The sequence below is a fragment of the Haliaeetus albicilla genome, chromosome Z (assembly GCF_947461875.1).
Source record: "Haliaeetus albicilla chromosome Z, bHalAlb1.1, whole genome shotgun sequence".
Lineage (NCBI taxonomy): Eukaryota > Metazoa > Chordata > Aves > Accipitriformes > Accipitridae > Haliaeetus > Haliaeetus albicilla.
This window is the reverse complement of record NC_091516.1, coordinates 44,900,673-44,923,850: the sequence shown is the minus strand read 5'-3', so window position 1 is coordinate 44,923,850 and position 23,178 is coordinate 44,900,673. Positions and strand designations below refer to the sequence as shown.

At 40.5% G+C, this 23,178-nt stretch overlaps 1 protein-coding gene across 3 annotated transcripts in view; it reads right to left on the bottom strand.

Moving 5' to 3' along the window:
- Positions 1-8,590, bottom strand: part of LNPEP (leucyl and cystinyl aminopeptidase) — a 69,650-nt gene extending 61,060 nt beyond the window's left edge. For all 3 annotated transcript variants that reach the window (XM_069776341.1, XM_069776340.1, XM_069776339.1), the window contains exon 1: positions 8,213-8,590. Coding sequence is in view for 1 of the 3 variants with exons in the window: in XM_069776339.1 (XP_069632440.1) it covers positions 8,213-8,231 (19 nt within the window). In the remaining 2 variants the exon portion in view is untranslated. The remainder of the gene's footprint in view (positions 1-8,212) is intronic.
- Between the last annotated feature and the right edge of the window lie 14,588 nt (positions 8,591-23,178).

Sequence of the window (23,178 nt, the reverse complement as noted above, 5' to 3'; positions counted from 1 at the left end):
GGGGGACCCACACTGGAGCAGTTCATGAAGAACTGCAGCGCATGGGAAGGACCCACATTGGAGAAGTTCATGGAGGACTGTCTCCTGTGGGAGGGACCCGATACTGGAGCAGGGGAAGAGTGTGATGAGTCCTGCCGCTGAGGAGGATGAAGCGGCAGAAATAACATGTGATGAACTGACCGTAAACCCCATTCCCCGTCCCCCTGCACCACTGGAGGGGGTAGGTAGAGAATCTGGGAGTGAAGTTGTGCCTGGGAAGAAGGGAGGGGTGGAGGGAAGGTGTTCTGAGATTTGGTTTTATTTCTCATTACCCTACTCTGGCTGACTGGCAATAAACTAAGTTAATTTTCCCCAAGCTGAGTCTGTTTTGCCCGTGATGGTAATTGGTGAGTGATCTCTCCTGTCCTTATCTCGACTCACAAGCCCTTTGTTATATTTTCTCCCCCCCTGCCCAGCTGAGGAGGGGGAGTGATAGAACGGCTTTGGTGGGCACCTGGCATCCAGCCAGCGTCAACCCACCACACTTACACATGCTATATTCCCAGTTCCATTTCCTGAAAACCTGCTCTTTGTCTTTCTCTTATAATGGTTTACAGCTCAGAAGTAATGAGGATTCTAAAGTATTCTGAAGCTTTCTGGACTCCCACAAATACAAGCCTGGCTGTTTCCAGAAAGATTGGTTTACATGCATGAAAAACAGTTACAAGTGATTCTATTGATGTGTTAACAATTCATTATTACTGCAGAAGAAATTGTCAGATTTTATACCAAAGAAAGGCTTAAATAAAAAGCAGCGTTAAGCCCTGAAGCAGTAGGTAAATTAGGCACATTCTTAAGTTTTAAACACAACTGATTCCCCATAAAAGTCAATGGTGCTATGATGGAAATATTGTTACACAAGAACGCCAGTATTTGCAGAATCTGTTCCTTCAGTGTCAAAGACTGATTACAACCCAAGAAAAGCTCTCTGCACTCAGCTACGCTTACTAAAGCACAGTGAAACAGATTCCTCCAACCAGCTTGGTGGGAGATTTGGTGGGAAGAAACCATCCCAAAAATCAAAACCCACCTTATCTCCACATGAACAAATAAAATGCCAAAAGTGTCTCATATTTCAGTGGAATCAGGATTCCTCTCTCTCATTCTTCACTAGCTGCAGTAACGATGACAACTACTGCAGTACATTACCACACACCCTGAATAATCCAATAGAAGAACTAGGCACTGAGATCTTCTTTGAACATCTTTTGTGAGAGAACACTCATGATGGAATAAAGCATCAGCTGTGCCCCAGGGAGGCAAACTGGGCAGAACCCAACACACCGTATTACCTCAGAATTCCTGTCTCTTTGATCAACTGAATGAGTTTCCCAGAGCTGTTGTCTCCCCTCCATCCTCTCCATTTCCTTCGAATGTCCATTGGTTCTCTCCCTTTTTTTCCTGGCTACAAGGTATACAATCTTTTTATGATTCTTACAATGTAAGGTTAATATAATACCACTATTTAAAGCAGTATCAAAAATAGTCAAAGCACAGCTATTAAAAGCTACATATGTACTCTTTAAAACAGAGGCAATTAAAACCCAGCTCACAAAAAAATGCTGGTGTATTTAAGTTAATTTAATGTTATTTTAAGGTAGTGTTGGACAGAAGTCTGAGCAGTAGCTGCCATGCATACAAATTTCTCTGACAGACAAAGGAATAATATGGCTCTCACTCACAAAGAAATCTTAATGGTTTTGCTCTTATACACAATCTTTGCTTTTGTACTTAATGAAAAACAAGTACTGTCCAGCAGAGCTAGAAATTCACTGAACTTCCTTCACTCAAATCACCAAGTGAAGGAGGAAAAGGAAAACTTGAATTCTCTGAATGCAGCTGAATTAATCACTACTGAAATCAGAGACGTGCATTAAATAAAGGTAAATTCAGCTTCTTTGTGGGCAATTATTATACAAATGCCCATCAAATATGAAAAAAATATTCTGATGAGTTAAACAAATAAAAATGGTTTTATCCTAGCTTTTATTAGCTTTCAGCACTTTCTGTGGCAGTCATTATGGGGCTTTATCTAGCACATGTACACACAGCCTCACAAATGTCAAACACGGTTGTTGGACTTCGCATCATCTTCCCAAAAAACCATGACAAGACAGTCCTGGAATACTTTTACAGGTGGATACTGAGGTTAACATAAGCTTTCAACATTTTTCTCTCATAGATATCATGCAGGTACTCAGTGGCTTCATTTATTCTACAAGTGGAATACCATCTCCTCAGTGGAAAAATACTAACAGTCCATGGTGAACATCTATACACTGATCTTCAGACATTGTTTTAACAGGGAAATAGATTTTCCATCTCCTTCCAACTCCTAGTGTTTCATCTTGTCAAAAGAAAACATTTCAAGCAGATTAAGTTCTTTCTTCTCTCTTCATGTGTTAATTTATTTCCCTCATTATTCTGATGATTAAATTGCTTTTCACTTTGTAACAGGTGCTGGAGTACTCTGTTCCAGATTTGTCACTAATTGTCGTGGTTTAACCCTAGTCAGCAACTAAGTACCACGTAGCCGCTCACTCACTTCCCCCCCACCCAGTGGGATGGGGGAAAAAAATCGGGAAAAGAAGTAAAACTCGGGGGTTGAGATAAGAATGGTTTAATAGAACAGAAAAGAGGAAACTAATAATGATAATACTAATAAAATGACAATAGTAATACTAAAAGGATTAAAACATACAAATGATGCACAATGCAATTGCTCACCACCTGCCAATCGACACCCAGTTAGTCCCCGAGCAGCAATCGCCCCACCCCACTCTCCCCAGTTTATATACTAGATGTGACGTCACATGGTATGGAATACCCCTTTGGCCAGTTTAGGTCAGCTGTGATGCAAGATGTTTTTCTGAATACAATGTCCTTGCTATTTCTTTGCCCAATTATTTGTGAATCAGTAGTAGATGAAAGTTTTGTATGTTGCAAAATGTATGAGAAATTGCTTTTGGATGGCCTTGCAGTTTCTGCAGAAGATAAGGACTTTAGCCCTCCTAGGTAACTTAGCTTAGAAGTATCCATATGGATTACGTCAAAATGTAAGCATAGATAATAGAAGCACTAACGAGCATTCTTTAGGATAAGATGCATCAAACATGCAGAAGATCACACTGCACAGAATCATCCGAGAAGGGTCAAGTAGCAGACAAGTGAGGAAGACTATGGAAGACCACCAGAGGACTCCTGAAGACCACCAGAGATCTTCAATGAGCCTGCGTAAAGGACATTTGCATATGCTAATAGTTTCCCGGAAAACTAATGAATATGTATAACATTTCTCAGAAATCTAGTGAGTATGTATGTAGAACATGTACTTAACCTGCACAATTAGGCCTGATGGTGTGCACGATAGGTGGAGCGATCCCCCATGCACCCAGCGCTGCAATAAATAATGCCTGCTTTCTAAAACTCTGAAATCAAGTCTTAAAAGAGTTTCTTCGACCAGGTTTTTCAGTATCAGCTGCCCTGGCTGTGTCTCTCCAGCCTTCTTGCTGGCTGGGCATCAGAAGCTGAAAAATTCTTGACTTCAGATTAAACATTACTGAGCAACAGCTGAAAACATCAGTGTTATCAACATTCTTCTCATACCTAACTCAAAAACATAGCACTATACCAGCTAGTAGGAAGACAACTAACTCTATCCCAGCTGAAACCAGGACACTAATACATCCAGATCCCAGCTTGTATTGTAAAGTGCCAGCAAAAGAAAGCGTGTAAGTCTTAATCTATGTATAGACATGAATGGAGCCCAGAGAGGGATGATTGCTCTCTCAGCTATACAGACTGTATCCAAATTACTGAATTAACTTCTGAGCATCTACTGCTAGACAGGAAGTTCACAGAAATGCAGTAAAAGCAAATACGTATCCAACTCATTGAGAAAACAGGTTCCTGTTTAGCTTAGATGACACAGGAACACAAGATACAGATGATACAACACAGCTTTGTGGAAAAATACTATCTAGCAACACACACTTGAACAACACAAAACTCACATTTAGAAACAGATGCAATCAGCATTTTTTTCTGTCAGTAATATTTGACTAAATTAAAATGCTGGCATATGCAAAACGTGGAGGGGAAAGGGGGGAAGACACAGAGAACAGTCCTCCTAGATTTATTATTTTTTTTATGTACTATCTTACCACAACAGATTACTCAGTCTGTTGTTTAGGACTGAATAATACAGTTTCAAACAAACAGGAACCCTTCTGCTCCATGACACAACAGTATAAAATCCTGACAGTTAAGGGTATGCTTTTTGCCCCCAACAGACTTAGGCTATGCACACAGAACACACTCCTGCAATCTCCAATACATTTATATACTGAACAAAGCTAACACAAAGAACGAAACATTTTGAAATTGACAGGAACTAGCTGAAGTAACTAGATTTTGCAAATGACATTTTTCATTTTGTAAATGACATTACCTAACTTGGTTTATTTCTAGCTTCTACAAAAAAACCCACTTCTTCCCACAACAGCCTTTTTACCTTGTTCATCACTTTAGTTATGTAATTAATTTCAAAGTTTCTACTTGCTGTGTAAAAAAAAAAGGATAAAAATAATTCAAGAATGTCAGTGAATGTTATTTGCATTTCAGCAGATCATCACAAGATATCCCTTCTGCAGTTACTTGTTCATGAACATCACCTGTCTTAAGTGAGAAACATTGTAATAGTTCACTTCTGCCTTTTCCTTGCATCTCAAATGGCAAGTTCTGTGTTTAATGAACTAAACAGGAAATGATCTTTCAGAAACATATACCATCTAAAAATAAAAGAAAAAGGCTTGCAAATATTTTCTAATATTCTCCGAAAGAGTTGCTCCAAACTACATGACATATCCCTTTTAGTCAGTATTTCAATTTTTTTGCTTTTTTTAGTGAAACTGTTAAGGTAACAAATGACTAGTCAGAATTAATAAATTCTGCTCATTAATTTGTAGTTCCCAATTCAGAAGAATTTGAGATCATACAACAAATGTGCAAGAAAAGGGAAGTCTTCCAGGCACATTTAATTATACTTTGATTATTCATATTTCTGGAAAGGTCTCAAATTAAGAACAGTCATGTAAAATAGAGAAATTTGTCTCAAAAAATAAAATCTTACCAGTAACCACTTCTAAAACATTTACTAATTTATAATATTTCAGGGGAATTTCAGATTGGGTATTAGGAAAAGGTCCTTCACTGAGACGGTGGTTGGTCACTGGAACAGGCTTCCCAGAGAGGTGGTCATGGCACCAAGCCTGTCAGAGTTCAGGAGCGTCTGGATGACGCTCTTAGCCATATGATTTAGTTTTAGGTAGTCCTGTGAGGAGCAAGGAGTTGGACTCAGTGATACTTATAGATCCCTTCCAACTCAAGATATTCTATGATTAACTTAGCTATTCCAGGCCCTAAAAATAGATCTGCAATTAACTGTTCTTCCAGAGCTACAGACCTCACACATTATCTCCAACCAAACACTGGAGCAGGAGGGAAGGCATAGCAGAGATCTCTCCAAAGAGGACTCGGCCTAAGTTTCCAGTACAGGGGTGGGGCATGAAGTCAAAAGAAATCTTAAATATTTTTATTTAGGTTATCTGAGTGTTTCCACTGGAGAAACTATTCAAAAAAATAAAGAGTTCAGCACACCCAGTAGCATTTAAAGGAAAGGATAAGGCTTTCTTTGACTTTTGAAATTAACGATGGCTGTGTTTCTGCTTTTATTTAAAGAAAAAAAAAACACCAAATATTGAATTAGAAAAAGTGATCTTCCACATCCACTTCAGTGCATTTGCTGCCTTAAAAACTGTTTTAAGATACCCATCCATTCTGACACAGCTTTAGATAGGTAAAGTAAAACAAGAAATTGTTTTCTTACTGGTTTGACAAGTTGGCATTAGAGTTCTGCATCCAACTGAAATGCTTCTGTTTTACAAGGGTAAAAGCCCCAAAGAACTCGAGCTCTATAAATACAATTTTGTAAGCTTCCTCTGAGAGCCATCTTTTCCTCTGAATTTACACAGCACTTTGCACAGGAAATCAACATACAGACTCACAAACAGAACTCATTACTACCATGTAAGACAAAACAAAAAACCTTTCAGTTACCATGAAGTTTATTTGAAAGATTTGATGCCCACAAAAGCTTCCAGACCACCAGCCATGGAAACAAGAACTCTATTCAAAAAGCCAATAGTGTAAGCGCCCTCTTCAATTCAGATTTTAGCAGCTGCTATTGAGTACCAAACATGCCTCAAGATCATCAAAATAACAAGCAACATCTCTGCTCTAATATTTGCACATTGTCTTTAGTGTCCTTTCCAGCGGAGCCAGCTTTCTGGAGGAAATTTACTGACCAGCTTCACTTCCAAATTTTCTTCCAAACAGTCTCACCATCATCTCCAGGCTTTTTCACTTCAGTGAACAAAATTAGGAAGCTCTGTGCATGAACATCGCTTCTCAGCAGTTGCACAAAGTACCTTTGAGCTGTATGCTCAGGCCCACTGCCATTTCTTCCAGTTGCATGGATAAAGAGCATAATTTTTTTAAGGTTTTATTGCACAATGCAGTGACAGTATTATGTCAGACTTTTAAAGTGATAGCAACATGACGGCTGTCTCTCTCAAAGGGAATGGACTCAGCAAGATGACTTTAAAAAAAATTCTCCCCTAAACTGCATTACCATTAAAGACAAGGTCTTTTTACCAGGCATACAGGAATGCAGATTATAACCCTGTGATTGTAATAAGCTGTAGCTGAAAGATCTTCTACCAAGGCCAGGATTAAGTACAAAACCAAAGCATCAACTGCTTGTACAAACTGTAATTTAACATGACAAAAAAATACCCTCCATAGAAGTGTAATTTAAAAAAAAAAAAAAGTCCATCTTGCTAGTTAAACCAACAAGATATGCCCAGAGCTCACAACCTTCAGATTTTAAACGGCAGCATATAAAGGATAGGGAATTTTTAGTGTATTTGAGAAAAGGGAAACACAAGGCAATGACAATATATTTCTCAAGTGAAACAGAAAATTTAGTTTTTACTGCATGGATTTTTCTGAATTTGGCAGAAGTTTTGTAGGAGTTTTTGAGGAGTTAGAATATAATGCAGCAAACCCTACCTTGTGTTTTAGCTATGGCTACACAGCATGCTTGTCATTAACAGACTAAATCCCTCCCATAATATAAGCGCTGCATTTTCAACAGGAAGGCTGTTGGTTTACTCAGTGTCTTGTCCTAATTCCATATTTGGCTACTTTCTTGAGTCTAACCAAATGTACTTCGGTTTCAGTTTGATCTGAGAGCTTCATTTCCTCCTCTGCCCCGGACGGGTAGAATTTGTTACTACAGAGGCAGTAGTAATGTGGACTTCATATAGCTTTGTTTCAGTCACAAGCGCAGGATGCACACATACTGCTGTACCACAACGTCAACAAATGCTCGTGTATGGTTTTCTCAAAGCTGCAACTACAATCTTTATTTCAAGCACTTTTGCTAATGCACTGACAGTTCTGAAAACTTTCTGGGCTTCCGGGAGCACCCTGAAACATTGTTTCAAACACCCTAGAGCCTCCTGTGTTTCATTTCTCCTTTACCTCGCTGGGAGGTCACACTGTCCAGAGCACCTGGATCGGGAAAACGGCATAAAGAGAGGGTCTGGTTCGTCCTTCCCATCAGAGAGTCACGATGGCTTTGACACTCCGGACGCATTTAAGGCTCTTTCCTCGGAGCAACGCATAGTGAGAGCACACCTTGGTGTAGAAGTTGCCCCGGCTTTGTAGTATCTGTTATCTGCCACCGTGAAACTATGACAGGGCAATAAAAAGTACAACTGTACCGAAAAAGAGAGGGAGCCTCCTCTCACCTTCCTCGTTAAAGACATGTGCGCCTAATTAACCCGAATAAAACAAGAACTGAGGTAATTTCCAAGCCGCGGACCATGGGGACGCCACGACTAAGAAGCCTCCTCTGTTCCCCTGGGCAAGCAGCTCCCGCTGAGAGGCTCAGCTGCGCCCGGACCCTGCGGCGCGGGGGCTCGCCCGGGCGCCCCTCTGCCAGGAGGCTGGGCAGGCCTGCCGCGGAGACGCCGCGCGTCCCCGTCCCGGGCTCCGCTGCCGGCTCGGGGTGCGCCCGCCGGCAGCGCGGCGCTGCCGCAGTACTCACCGCTGGGAAACGGCTCCATTTCCCTCAAGGAGTCCGCCTTCAGCCCGCGAGAGCGAAGCCCTGCCGAGGGATGAGAAGACGACGCGGAGACGCAGCCTCGAGTCTTCACTCCTCCTCCTCCTGCCGCCGCATGCTCCCAGGACGGGCGCTGCCGCGGGCTCCGCCGGGCCGCTGCGGCCCCTCACACGGCAGTCACTGCCTACCGACCCTATACCACCGCTCCAGCGGCTGGGGGCACAGCAGGCTCAGTCCGCAGCTCCCTGCTCAGCAGCTTTTCCACGGGAGAGAGCCCACACCAACCATCTTCTGCCCGGGCCTCGGCGCCTGCGTCCCTCTCGCCCCCTGGCTGGGCTACGCTGCACCGCCTACTCCTCACGCAGACCCGCCTTCCGCACGCCCGGGGAGGGTGGGGCAGCGTGCTGTGAGGCTCTCCGAGCCCTGGGGGGGTGGGGGACGGTTGTCGGGATGTCGGTTCTCTGCTCGTCTGCGCTATTTCGGGCGTGTCAGCCGAATGCCGGCCGCCGCCCTGCCGCCGCAGAGGCGGAATGACCCGGCAGTAGCGGGATCCTGGCGCTGCCCCGCAGGCCTCCCTGTGGCTCTGGGTTGCCCCGGCCTGCTGCACAGAGGCCCCGCAGGCGCCTGACGACCGTTTCAATGCCGCCGGGCCAGGCCAGCTTTGCCTGCATCTCACTGCCGCGCTCCGTTTGTTGCGATTTAACCTTAATATTTATTTTTAGCCCTATTTCTGCCTTACCTGCTCCCTTCTCCCTGACCACTACACTTCTGCTATCACATGGCTAACTAAATACCATTTTTTTCCTGTAATATGGGAAATTTTAACTGCTGATTGTTGGAAAAGAAGAAAATGGGAGTTGATTAATACTGAAGAACTCAAAATCTAAAGGCCCAATATTTATTTTGCCAATAAAAGGGAAGAAATCTTAAGTTTAACTGTTCTTTGGGGGAGGGAGGGGAGAGACGAGGGCCAGAGGTCCACAAGAGCTCAGGCCCTATTCCCAGGCCTGTACCTGTTCTGCTTCATAAACCTAGAAGTTCACTTTCTCACACCTTAGCATGTTTCACACACTTGGTTACACTGACAACCCTGTAGCATAAACCAGGTTGTAGTTCTATTTCACACTAAGTACTTGGACTTTAATACTAGTCCTAATGTTGAGCACAGACCTATACGAGTCTTTTAATGACCATTTACTCACCGTGTTCTTAGACACTCCTTAACATATGACAACAGCTCATCCTCAAAAGGAAAACTTACATTATTAAATTATTAAATCACCAAAGCATTTGTTTTAATAGCATAACATGTCCTGAGAGCTTTCTTTTCTAAGCACTGACCTTGCCTGGCCTATATTTAAATATATTAAACAAACATTAATAATGAAGTAGCTGACTCTGCAGAGCTGGGATCCTACACAATATTGCATAGAGGCTGCAGAGAGGTCTGAATAGCTTTTTTAGAGCTCCTCATCACTTGCTTTCACCATTCTTCATTTTCATCAATCCAAAATCCTTAATTAGCATGACACATCTCTGTGAAGCAGAAGAGCTAAAATAAGATCATGCTCCATTACATGTGCAGAAATCTCCATAGCTGGATTTTCCTATTAAAATCAAATTTTTAAGAGAATACAATGGGAACTATCCATACAGATGAAGTTAGGTATAGAGTTCATTTCACAGTAGCACCTATTTGCATCTGTCCAATATTAGAAAAATAAGGGTTTCAGTGTAATTTTGTATAACATCATTTAGAACACAATTGTTGTGGTTTAGCCCCAGCTGACAACTAAACACCACACCACTGCTCACTCACTCCTCCTGCTGTGGGATGGGGGAGAGAATCAGGAGGGTAAAAGTGAGAAAACTTGTGGGGTGAGATAAAGGCAGTTTAATAGGGAAAGCAAAAGCCGCACACGCAAGCAAAGCAGAACAAGGAATTCATTCACTACTTCCTGTCAGCAGATGGCTGTTCAGCCATCTCCAGGAAAGCAGGGCTCCATCACACATAATGGTTACTTGGGAGGGCAAGTGCCATTATTACAAACATCCCCCCCTTCCTTCTTCTTCCACCCAGCTTTATATGCTGAGCATGATGTCATATGGTATGGAATATCCCTCTCATCAGCTGGGGTCAGCTGCCCCAGCTGTGTTGCCTCCCACCTTCTTGTGCACCCCCAGCCTACTCATTGGCGGGGTGGTGTGAGAAGCAGTAGAGGCCTTGACTCTGTAAGCACTGCTCAGTAATAATGAAAACATCCCTGTACTATCAACACTCTTTTCAGCCCAAATCCAAAACATAGACTGGTACTAGCCACCATGAAGAAAATTAACTCTCTCCCAGCCAAAACCAGCACAACAATTGAACACAATTGAAGCTCCAGCTTTGCTGGAGTTATTAAAAATCTAGAATTTCTCTAATATGATAAAAAAAAAAAAATCTGTGTCCAAAAGTTACAGACCCTTTTCACTATAAAATACAGTTTTTAGTTATAGTTTAGTGGTATGAGTGATTGGTAAAAGTGAAGAATGTTAAATTTGTTCTTTTTTCAGGCCTTAAGTCAACTATTACCACAATATTTTTTTTTCTTTTAAGATGCAGAATAAAACATTTCTTTAGTTGCTCAAATCCTTAAACATATCCTTGAAGCATCTTCAGTGACATGTATTTCAACTTTGTTTGACAGCCTCCATTCAGCAATAACTTAACTGAGTCTTCTCCATGGGGTAAAATATGGTTGCTAGCAACCCTGCCTCTTTCTTGTCTTTGAAGACTTGCTTTCCCTAAAGAATGCTTGAGATATTTCTGCTTTTAAACAGCAGGAAACATGACTCAGACCTTCTTTGTTCTGTTTTTTCTGGTGAGAGGAACAGAGATTTGGCCACATGAACATTAACTGTCAGGTAGGCACTTAGGTGCCTTTGACACAGTGGAAATTCTCCAGTTGTTTTCAGCCAGAACTGCACATAAGAATAATCTACACTGTAATAGGATGTAGAGCTGAGAAGTTGCCAGTACTCCAGAAGTTTGAAGACAAAGGAGTTACTTCATCAGTCTTGCTAAAACATGTCAGAGGTAGCTCAGAATCAGGCACGGGACTGGTGAACCATTTGGCTGACAACCTTAAAAGGAGACGAAAAAATTGTGCCAACAAACACTTGTGCCTAAAGCTTGAGCAGAGAAAAAGAATGGTGAAGCTCTCTTTATTCCTTGACTGAAGTAGTTAGTACTACTGACTAATGTGTTAATTTCCTCCTTAATGTAAGGTTTTGTATTTAAAGCTAAAATTGTTTCATTGCTGTGCACACTATTCTGCATAAATCTGACACCTTCATCCCCTGCCAGCAGGAAATACAGCTGTTGGTAACAACTATCTGTTCAGTGTATTATCCCAAGCAATCCATAGCACTGTGTTTACAAAATAAATATCCTTGTCTGTCTGTCTGTCTGTCTATCTATCTATCTATTTCTACAGATGTATCCATACCTAGAAGGAGCTACTTCCACAGAATAGTCATTGCTATGTATTTTATGTTGTCAACAACCTACCTTTCAGCAATACTTCCTAGATGTACATTCCTTTTTGAATAGAGTGCAGTTAAGTTTACACTGTTACCTTGCCTCTCTCTGTGTCTCTTTCAGAAGCTTCAAAATCACTTGCATTTATCTTAGGGAAAACATCTCAAGAGCAATAAAATTTCTACCAGTTAGATGAAAATAGATCTGAGAGGATAGGTACTGTAAGTGCCTCAATAAGAAAAAATTTTCTGATGTGAACTATACACCAGAGAATCCTTTCATAGGAACACTTATAATTGTGCATGTAGAGGCAGGTAAGAGAGAGAGCATTTAAAGATGCTAATGCAAGAAAAGTTTCCATCAAGAATTTGCAATGAGCTAAGATATGCAAAGACAACCACATCTCATTTAGCTGCATTGCTCACAAAATTATTTACTTTAATCATTTAACTGTGTATTTTCTTAGAATCCAGCAAATATTTTATTCTTTATGGCCTAAAACAAGGATTTGGCAGGATGCCAATTGCAGTCCCATTCTCAATAGCCATGTAGAAATAAGCAACAGCAGCACATGAGCCTCTAGATGAATTACAGTCCTACATTACAGATGAAAAAAACCAAGCGCAGATGTATTCTAAGGAGGAAAATCATGACAGGGTTACAACATTAGAACATTTTATTGCAGTATAGACACTTTGCCTGTAAGTGCTCTTCCTGCTTTGCTGTTTTTGTTTAAGTCATAAAAATAAATAAAATACTGTAAAAACTTCCAGGTCCTGAAATTAAATAATTGTATTTTTCTCTTTTTCTTGTAATATTTCCAGTATGTTTGTATCTCACCTCATATCTAATTTTTGGTTGGATTTTTATTGTTGTTGTTGGGATTTTTGTTTGTTTGCTTTTTTTTTTTTAAGAAGCATGTACTAGCTAGAAACTATCATGTGCTATTAATATATCCCCAAGGTAGCACAGAAGTAACTTGCCAGCTTTTGTGGTCAGAATGCTACAGGGCATCATTCAAAAGTTTCTTTTTCCTTAGGTGAAATTAGAATACAATTAAGCATGATGATTTAGGCAGATCTAACAGCTTGCCACTTGCCAAAATAGCAAAGTCCTTTTTCCTGCTCAACTCTTCCTCTCTGCCTACACTTGCTTCATGCTCTCACTACTTACCTTGTACCAACTGATACTTGTTATATTCTTCTACCAGCTGATTCATCTGTTCAACTGCCTAATCTGGCAGAAAACTAATTCAGCAAAACAGTAGATAATTTAATTCTGGGTTACAGGGTTTTATCAGAATCCACAAAAGATCTGGATAACATCAGTAAAAGAAAGGCTCATTAACATGCAGCTAAGCAACCTCAGCTCAGAGTGAGAGGCAAAGAAGAGAAGGAAGATTCTCCTCTGTTTCCAGTGGTGAGCTGTCTACAGCAATCTCCCCCTTAGGGTTCAGTTCTTCAGCTTTCTACATATATGGATTTGGGTCTCCCTTTCCAGTGATTCCATTGTCAGCTCAGCTAAGGAAGCAATCAGTTCCTCTTATCTGCCACTAATTGAAACTTTATAGCATTGAAAATAACTGTTCTTGAATATTGGGAAAAATGGTAGTAAACTGATTCACTAAGGCAGAAGCTTTATAAAGTAGGAAGTCCGGTCAGAATAAATCCACACTAAGCATTTTAAAAGCACTCAGTGTTTCTTATTGAAGTCAACATCAAATAAGATTAACAGCAGTAAAGCCACAGCAATGGTCATGAATTTTGAGAACTTGCACTACTGTGCTTAATGAAAAAATTATTAAAAAGATCCATAAGTGTCTTATTTCTTATAGCCATAATAACATTGTGTAATTTAAGAAGTCATCCATGCTCACAGCTCATCTTTGAAGTACCCCATTAGGCAACAGATTAGTATTATTTTCTCCTTTTGCAAACTGGAAAACTGCAAAAGAACTGTGAACTGAAATTGTCACTGCTTATCAGAAGCAGTGCAAAGATAGCAGCAGGGCTCTGAATGTAATGTATTTTTTCACTTTTGTACTAGTATCAGAAAGTTAAGTGATGTGAATCATGGAAGTATTGAATTAGGAAAGATGAGACTGCTGAATCATCCAAAGTAGGTAACCTGGCTTCTGATAGGCATGTTCACAGAGCACAGAATACCATAGGGTCCCATACTGGTTGATGTGTTCTTGATCCTCCATACAGTGGGAACAAGCACAAAGCATAGTAGAATGGTCAGGGTACTGATAGAGAACACACAGATATTATTGCACATACTTCTCTGATATATTCATTGTCGACGTCCTTAATTTGATTCCAGTTGCACAAGGCTTTCATGAATGCAAAACCCCTTGTAATCACCTGAAGAGGATTATAAAATAAAATTGTAAGAAAACAGTGGGAATAATACTTCCGTAGCAAAATAATGTTCTTTAGTGATGCTCTCTCATAGTCTTAAATTATATAGAAGGCTGTAGAGCTTTTACTTGCTATGAAAATATAGCCTGCAGTCAGACAGCATGTGTAACAGGATAGAGATCACAGCATATGGTAAACAAGATGTACAGGTCGGTGGCATCTTTTAAACCATGATAATCTAATTTACAGCATCTCAAGGCAAAAAGAAAACATTAGGTCTTGCCAATGCTTTTGAGCTCTGATTTAAGTATATATTCAGCAGCTAGAGTTCTTTCCACTTGCCTGTAGTGAATTTTCTGGTGTTTTATTTATTTCCCTGAAAGTCCATCTATCACATGTTGGCAGTGTTCCTTCAAAAACAGATCTTTGAGAAAGGCAGGTAACAAATAACCTGATAACACTATGTTGAAGAGACATATCATTGTTTCTAATCAATAGTATAATTACGCTGCTATGTTTTTAAATAAAAAGTGAAAACAATTTCAGAGATTAATATAACTCATTTTATTTTCTCTATTTTAAGGAATACTTAATGCTTTTAGCCCCTTTTCATTCCTGTTATTCATTCTAAGGAGTAGATTGGACTTACTGGGGCTTGTGTGCTGCTGCTTGATGCTAGTTATGCTTGTACTGTCAGAAATTAGTTACAGAATTGTTACTGGTATTAAAATTATAGTCTATATCCTGTTCATTGGAAAGTCTCTGTCCATACATTTGTTCTACAACCACATTTAAGAAACACTAATTTCGTGTGATTCTTGTTATTAGAGTAGCGGGATAATTACAAGATTTTTGCAGAGAAAGTCAATGAATTCTGAGTCACAAAATAATGCTGTAAATATTCATGGATAAGATACATGTTCATACACAGGGATGTGAACTTCGCAGCTGGTGGCAATTGGAAAAGATAGTTCTGCATGGTGTACAAAAACGTTGATTTAAAAATCAGCGTGCCACTTGGTCAGAGTAAATTTGGACCAGTAGATGGTATAGATGTGAACAGACAGACAAGCCAAATAGATAAAAAGCAACATGGCTTACCAGAGGGATACCACTGTCAGATAGCAAAAGTTCGTATGAATTAGAAATTCATCATCCCCACAACTCTGGTTCCAAAAGCAGGGAATAATTACCAGTTATTAAAGCACCAGTAATGCACAAAAATAGTCTGTGGACATAAGACATAGTACTGAATAATGAAATTTAATCTGGAACAGCTTTCAAGTATTGACAAGCCCTTGCACTAAAAAACAAGTCATCTTGTGGTTCAGCTTTCCTGAGGGGATTTATCTGAAGATCTCATGCTCCTTTCACTTTAGTAGTTCCTCCCAGACTGAGTCATACAGTGAAATAATATATTGCCACAGGACTCAAATGGAAAAAACTTATAATTTATAACTTATTTGAGAATCAAATAACATACAATGTCAGTCCCAAAGGCTCAGTTAACTGGTTCTGTCTATTCTTTTTCCTTTATGCAATGTTTTAAATGCACCAATTTTTGAAAACTTTTTAGATAGCCCCCAATTTTCAAGACTGTCTGTATACTGTATATTGTGTTAATGGGCCACACTGCTGATATGAATGGGTAGACTGACATTTCTGTATTGGACTTTAGTAGTTTTACAATGAGTTACAAAAGGTAAGGAATTAACTCCATAGTTTCTAGACTGAAAACTAGTTTTCCTATAGACTGGTATGAAGCAATCAAAAAATTGCTAACTTCCCTGGAAGTGAAACCATGGGAATGATACACACATACCTGCACACTAATTGCAAGAGCATGTTTGGTTCTCACACCGGTGGTTCCTATCCAAGTGTAGAATCATCATCATAATGACGCAATAAAATCTCTCCAGCACATATGACAGTTGCCAGCTAGGTAGAAGAGAAACAGAGCTCTGCAATTCACAGTAATCTGAATTGTCATGATTTGGTGAACTAGGATACCCCAGTGCAAAAGTATGTTTCCAAAAAGGAAAAAAAAAAGGAAAAAAGTATCATTCTCTGGAATAATCAACTGCAAGTATGCATATGCAATTGCTAGCCTGCTGTTGCAACATCCTAGCTAGCTTACCACAATACCCACAGTATGTCTGGCACTTATCAGTCTCCATCATAATTAAAATGCCATTTTTTCTTGTCCTACTGTCTCCACCCACATTACCCTCATTAGTGTAAGAAACCTAGGCAAAGAACCTCAGGGATAGTTCAGAACCCTTGGACCAAACCCCTGAGAATGGAGAATAGAAAACAGCTCACCTGGAGCATACAGCTTTGAACTTTCCACACTAACCTCTAGTCTTCAGTGACACAGCAGCAACAACAATGACCAAATAGTGTGATGCCAGGAACGTTACAGTTACTTCAACAGTCTTAGGAAGTGCATATCTATTGAAAATAAAATATAAGGTTCTGAATAACATCTAAGAGTCTTATTCTCCTATTCCTGAGGAATTCACACGACTTTGGTTGTGTGTGCAGCAGCCTGTTTGTACTCACTGTTATGAGAACTTTAGCACTCACCAGTGCTACTTTGGCTGGGCATTGAAAAATGGCACTGTCTTGAAGGAAAAGAACAGAGTATAGACTATAAGAAGACTGATAAGACTATGCTGTAACTGAAACTTTCAAAGAACTTTTCATGTCTGGAGGGAATCTTGCAAAACAATGAATACCACTAGATGCACACAGTATTGGAACAGAGCAATGCTTCATGGGGTATCTGCCTGGAAAGCAAGAGTATTTGAAACATCAGTGTGTTGTGAGGTGATATAATACTAGGAATATGTAATATAATCACCACGTAACAATGTCAGGGGTAGTCAACAGCTGCCTCGGATCACTTAGTACTGATACATAGCAGTATGTTTCAAGCATAGACAATGCTTTAAGACTGCCAAATAAGAAGACAAACTACAAACAAAACCAGAAGGCTGCTAAATGAAAAACATCTCCATAGGTAGCAGACAAGGTGTTGCTGCCACATTTTAACAAAAAATTGTGTGAGATGAGTGAGTGCCCAAAGGATGCTGGTATCTATTAGCAGCATTGCCTTACATGGCTATTTCCATGGGAAAAGCTTCTGGGCACACCCACATAGAGCAAAGGATTTACACGCAGAGAATTCCGAGCTGATCATGAACAAGTCTGGCTGGGGCTAGGAAGCAGTGGGAGCATACTGCCTGCTTAAGACAGTCACCACTCTGGCACTAATGTGGCATCTTAGCTGCATTAAGCACTTGGGTTAAATTACTCAGAAGACACTGGAGTCTTCTGCAAAGGAGGTTCCTTGCATCCAGATTCCCCTTTGAAAGAGGCTTGTCAACTCTGTTGCTTAGCTTCTTACAAATCCAAGTGAAAAATAAATCAGGTAGAAAGATAAAAAGTACTTATACATATAGGAAGGTCTAAACTCTCTATGTATGTTTTGGTGGTTTTACAAAATGTAGATTGGTTTGAGATGTGAATGCACTTAGCTTTATTTATCTTTGCTTCAGTTGATGTTCCTGTAACCATCGTATTACCAAAAAATAGTTGTCAAGCTAAGGAAAAAAGCTTTTTTGCTCATTCAGTTGTGGTAAGATACTAGCAAAAAATTAGATTTAAAAAAAACCATTAATACCTCTGTTTACACCAGCAAGATGAGATGATGCAAAATCAGGTTTATTTTCAATATCCCCTTAAAATGTCAACCAATGAATCACAGGCCAGAAACACAATATTCTAAGAACAATCTTAACCTGTCATGTTCCTGATAATATTGAAATACTGTTACTTGCCTAACTACCTTGGAGAAGCAGTTATTGTTTGGTATATTTCATCATCTTATGGACAACGTATTTAAGATACAGAACAAATACAGGCTTCAGCTATTAGGAAATTGGAGGTACCTTGACATATGTCTTGTATATTTATGCTTGGAAAGGCTGGTAGCCATGAATAATGAAAACTTACAGGAAAACTCATGCAATGCCTAGAACCAGTTGAGAGTTTTTACAGTAAACTATACATTTTTGGAAAAATATTACTTGTCAAATTGCATTTTTCCCCCAGAAATGTACTGTGGCTAATAAAATGTTAGTTGGAAGAGATTCTTCTCATCAGACATGGAATTCCAACTTGAGTCTTGTTATGAGTTTGTATGGCGTGGATTTTTGGGAGCAGGGGAGAGGCCCACAGGGTTGGCTCCTGTGAGAAGCTGCTAGAAGCTCCCCTGGCTCCTAGTCACATCTGCCTCTGGCCAAGGCTGACCCAATCAGCAACGGTGGTAGTGACTTTGGAATAACATATTTAAGAAGGGAAACCTGCAGTGAATGAGAGGATTGGAATGTGAGAGAAACACCTCTGCAGACAACAAGGTCAGTGAAGAAGGAGAGGGAGGAGATGTGCTGGAGGAGGGGATGCTCCTGCAGCCCATGGTGAGATGGCAGGCTGTTCCCCTGTAGCTCATGGAAGTGAACAGTGGAGCAGAAGCCTACCTGCAGGCTCTGGAGAAGCGCATGCCGAAGTAGTCAAATGCCCCTGAAGATGGCCATGGCTCCATGGGAAAGCCCGCGCTGAAGCAGTTTGTGACTGAAGATCAGCCCATGGAAAGGACCCACGTCAGGGAAGTTCGTGAAGAACTGAAGCCCGCAGAAAGGACCCACACCAGGGAGGTTCATGAAGAACTACAGCCCGTAGGAAGTACTCACATTGGAGAAGTTTGTGAAGGACTGTCTTCCGTGGGAGGGACCCCACGTTGGAGCAGGGGAAGAGTGAGGAGTCCTCCCCCTGAGGAGGAAGGAGTGGCAGAGACAATGTGTAGCGAGCTGACCCCAACCCCCCTTACCAGTCCCCCTGTGCTGCTGGGGGGAGGAGGTAGAGAAAACTGGGAGTGGACTTGAGCCAGGAAGAAGAGAGGGGTGGGGGGAAGGTGTTGTAAGGTTTGGGTTTACTTCCTAATATCCTTGTTTTGATTTGATTTGTAGTAAATTAAATGGATTTTGCTTCTTCCCCAAGTTGAGCCTGTCCTTTGCCCAAGGCCATAACTGGTGAGTGATCCTTCCCAGTCCTTGTCTCAACCCACAAGCCTTTCTTTCTTCATATTTTCTTGTCATCCCACCGTGGCCGGGAGCGGGGGGGGAGGAGTAAGTGAGCAGATGCATCGTGCTTTGTTACCAGTTGGTTTCAAACCACGACAAATCTAAAGAGATATTAATCTAACCAATTACTTGGCAGGTACAGTAGCCATCTAAAATACAGGTGTCTTAGAACAAGGTAATCCTCACCTGTCCTGACTAACAAGAGCTAATGATTTCTTGTGCTGTCCACTTTAGGGTGTCTACTCTGTCCTTCTTTCTGGTTTAATAACTATAGACAGAAACTTGAGAGCAGGATGACTGGAGGCAGAGAATTGTAGAACTTGCTTGGGCTGTGTCCTCTGGCTTGGTGCGTGCCTGTAAATCCACAGAAAAGAGAGCTGATCCTAGATCATCTGATGATCCTTGATCATCTGATCTGCCAGGATGTTACTGAGCAATAGTAAAGGTGAACTATAGGATTGTCCTCAAATTTTGGTGTGAACTTGAAGACAGCAAAGACTTGATTTTAGCTCTTTGTGTCCTGGTTAACACACTAATTCTCACAGTCTTATACATAGTACATATTATGGTTGAAACTGTTTTAAGGTCAAAATACCTCCCTAATAAATGAGTTACTAAGGTCACTAGTGAAACAGATGGTGTGATTCTGCAGTCCTGAGACTATGTCATCTAGATGTATTTGTCACCTCTGAGTCAGGTAAAACAAGGACTGTAATACGAGTTACCAAGCCCTAGGTAAGTGTCCTGATTACTAGTAACTGAACAATATAAAACTTTTTTTTTTTTTTCTTTTTCTGCAGGGGGGAAATGGCTTCTAACATTCCTAAATTCATCCTTATATAAACCCCACTATTGCTTCTAAGTTTCAGATAAGTTGTCATTCAAAGTCCTCTCCTTGCAGTCCTGACATTACGCATTAAGCAAAAATTCCTGATTAATTTATTGGGCGGAAGGTGGATGGGAAGTGTCACTAGCCAGGTAATCAGAAATGTTACCACAGTGTAACAACCTCCATTCAAGATATAGTCACTTAATATATTTTATTTATCAGTGTCCTGGTTTCAGCTGGGATAGAGTTAATTGTCTTCCTAGTAGCTGGTACAGTGCTATGTTTTGAGTTCAGTATGAGAAGAATGTTGATAACACACTGATATTTTCAGTTGTTGCTAAGTAATATTTAGTCTGAAGTCAAGGATTTTTTTCAGCTTCTGATGCCCAGCCAACAAGAAGGCTGGAGGGGCACAAGAGGTTGGGAGGGGACACAGCCAGGACAGTTGACCCAAACTGGCCAACAGGGTATTCCATACCATGTGACGTCACATCTAGTATAGGAACTGGGGGGAGTGGGGGTGGGGGAATCGCCACTTGGGGACTAACTGGGCATTGATCGGCAGGTGGTAAGCAATTGCACTATGCATCATTTGTATATTCCAATCCTTTTATTGTTACTGCTGTCACTTTATTAGTGTTATCTTTATCATTATTAGCTTCTTCTTTTTATATTCTATTAAACCATTCTTATCTCAACCCATGAGTTTTACTTCTTTTCCTGATTTTCTCCCCCATCCCACTGAGGCAGGGGGGAGTGAGTGAGCGGCTGCATGGTGCTTGGTTGCTTGCTGGGGTTAAACCACGACACCTACCTCTACTTGCTAGTGGCAGAGCACTTCTCCAGCAGAGGAGAGTGACTGTGATTGCATGCAGCCACTGAACAATAACTGATTCTCACCTCTTTCCAGTTGATGCTGGAAATGATAGATAAGCTAAAAGCAGATGAATTTGCAAAATTTCTAAAGAAGTCTGTTTCTATGTTGAATGTGGCAAAACCAAGATCTTAAAGAAAGGAACCATTTAGCTAAAGCTTATTTGGAAGATGAACTGTACATAATGTAAAAAACAGCTATAGGTAATGGTGTGATTAGGTGGCAGATACAGCATCTCACAGCTCCCAGAAACCCCAGGGTAAGCTGTAGTGCTCATGGCTTGGGCAAAATGATGTTTCAAGCTGGGCAACAAGACTGAAGCATGTAAAATCCTTAGACATTTTGAAAACCTAGCTGCACAGTCTTAGCATTCCATTTTGTGATGCAGCTCTATGCTTCATGAGAGTGTGCTTTCACAGGAATAAATCAGTTTCTTTCTTTTAAAAGCCTCAATAGATTATTTATTTGCTAGCAATCTTAAAAGTAAGAGTCAAAGCATTATAACTGCTGACTAACTTGAATGGCTTATATAGGGTATTTTGTTGGCTAAATGCCTTTAAGGCAGCATACCAATGAAAGCCCTGTAGAATGCTGTGCTATGGGTTCTTCAATAAGCCAGTTCTCCTTCTGTGCTTCTACATATTGCTCACTGATCTGGGAGACATGCAAGTGTGGGGAAACAAGGTGTGATATTGTACTGTGCTTACCTCATCTATTAGTGCTTGAACTCTTTTGAAAATTCTAAATTAACAAAGTGAGGAAACACACTGTACTTTCACCTAGCAGAGGAAGCTGAATAAGAACCTGCCATGTAGGAAAAGAGTTAAAAACTGTATACTCTTCTCCCAGGCTTCTCACATTATTAATTCTAGCAAATTTTTCAGTCTACTGCTGAAAGTGTTCATTTTAGCCCACTGTTGCAAAGAAAGTTTTCAAGAGAAAGTTTAAATAGATTGTGAAATCTTCTCAGCAGAAGGAGATGGGAGGGCTTGGAGAGAGACAAATGAAGAAATTATTTGACCTAAAGTCATATAGCAGGTCAATGACAGAGGCAAAAGTAGAATTAAAATCTTTTGACCCATGCTGATGTGTTTTCTACTGGACTACTTCTCTGTAGCAAGTCACTTCTCTATGGAAACACCTCTTTTTAATCTATTTTCTGTGTTCTTTGTCCTTCAAATTGAGACAATTCAACCTGCACCCCAAAACTTTTAGCAATATCACATTCATTTTCTTCTGTTACCAAAACGATAAAAGACAAAAATAATAGTTAATTTGAACAACGAAACAAAAGGAAATAGGAAAAAATGTGTACTGAATTTCCTACAGCTTAGCTGTGAACAAAATATATCCTCAGGCTGATATTTACAGCATTGTAGCGTGCCAAGACTTTGACCTGTTCACAGTCCTTTTTTTGCAGCAGATCCTTTTTCCAAACATACTTGCTGGTTTTGAACCAGGGAGAACTTCTCAAGTTTCCTTCAGGTTTGTGCATGTACATTTGTGCTTGTCAGCTTCACCAGATTTGACTATTTATTTTGAGATTTTCTTACTGAATGAACACTATACCCAAATCACTACCACCAGTGGAGAAGAGAAACACCTAATTGTATCCTTTCACATTTAGATCATATCAGCCATGATACCACTCTCTTTTCAGCCTGGATTCAGCAGCCAGTTTCTGAGGCTGTTGAGATTCTTCTCCAGCCATCTGACGCTCCTAATGATGATATCCAGCACAAAACTATTGGTTTCCAGCCATGATTCCTAGCTCTCCAGAGGCTTACAGGCAACCTTAACCTAAAAAAGGAAACATTAATCAATACCTGGTCTGGGTCAGCTTTAGTCAAGCACCACTACTAGAAGAGCAGTTTCTATTAAATATAGTAGACAAGGTAAACAATGTGTTTAAAATACGTAACCATATTAGTGAGTTGTGAGCCTTCCTTATCCTGAGCTCTAAGGTAGTGTACATGAGAAGAGGCTTGCATCTTCATAAAGCACCAGTGACGTGTGAAAATTCACATGATCACAGGAGTGAGGTCGGTTTGTTTTTCTGTAAAGCAGTGCTCCAGACCATTATGGCTCTAGTTTGTGATAAGTTCTTCTCACATCTTCTGACTACATTTTTCTTGAGATAGTCTTTGTATCAAAGAACAGAGGAAGTCATCCTATCATACAATAGAGCACCCACTGAACTTTGTACACCACTTTAATA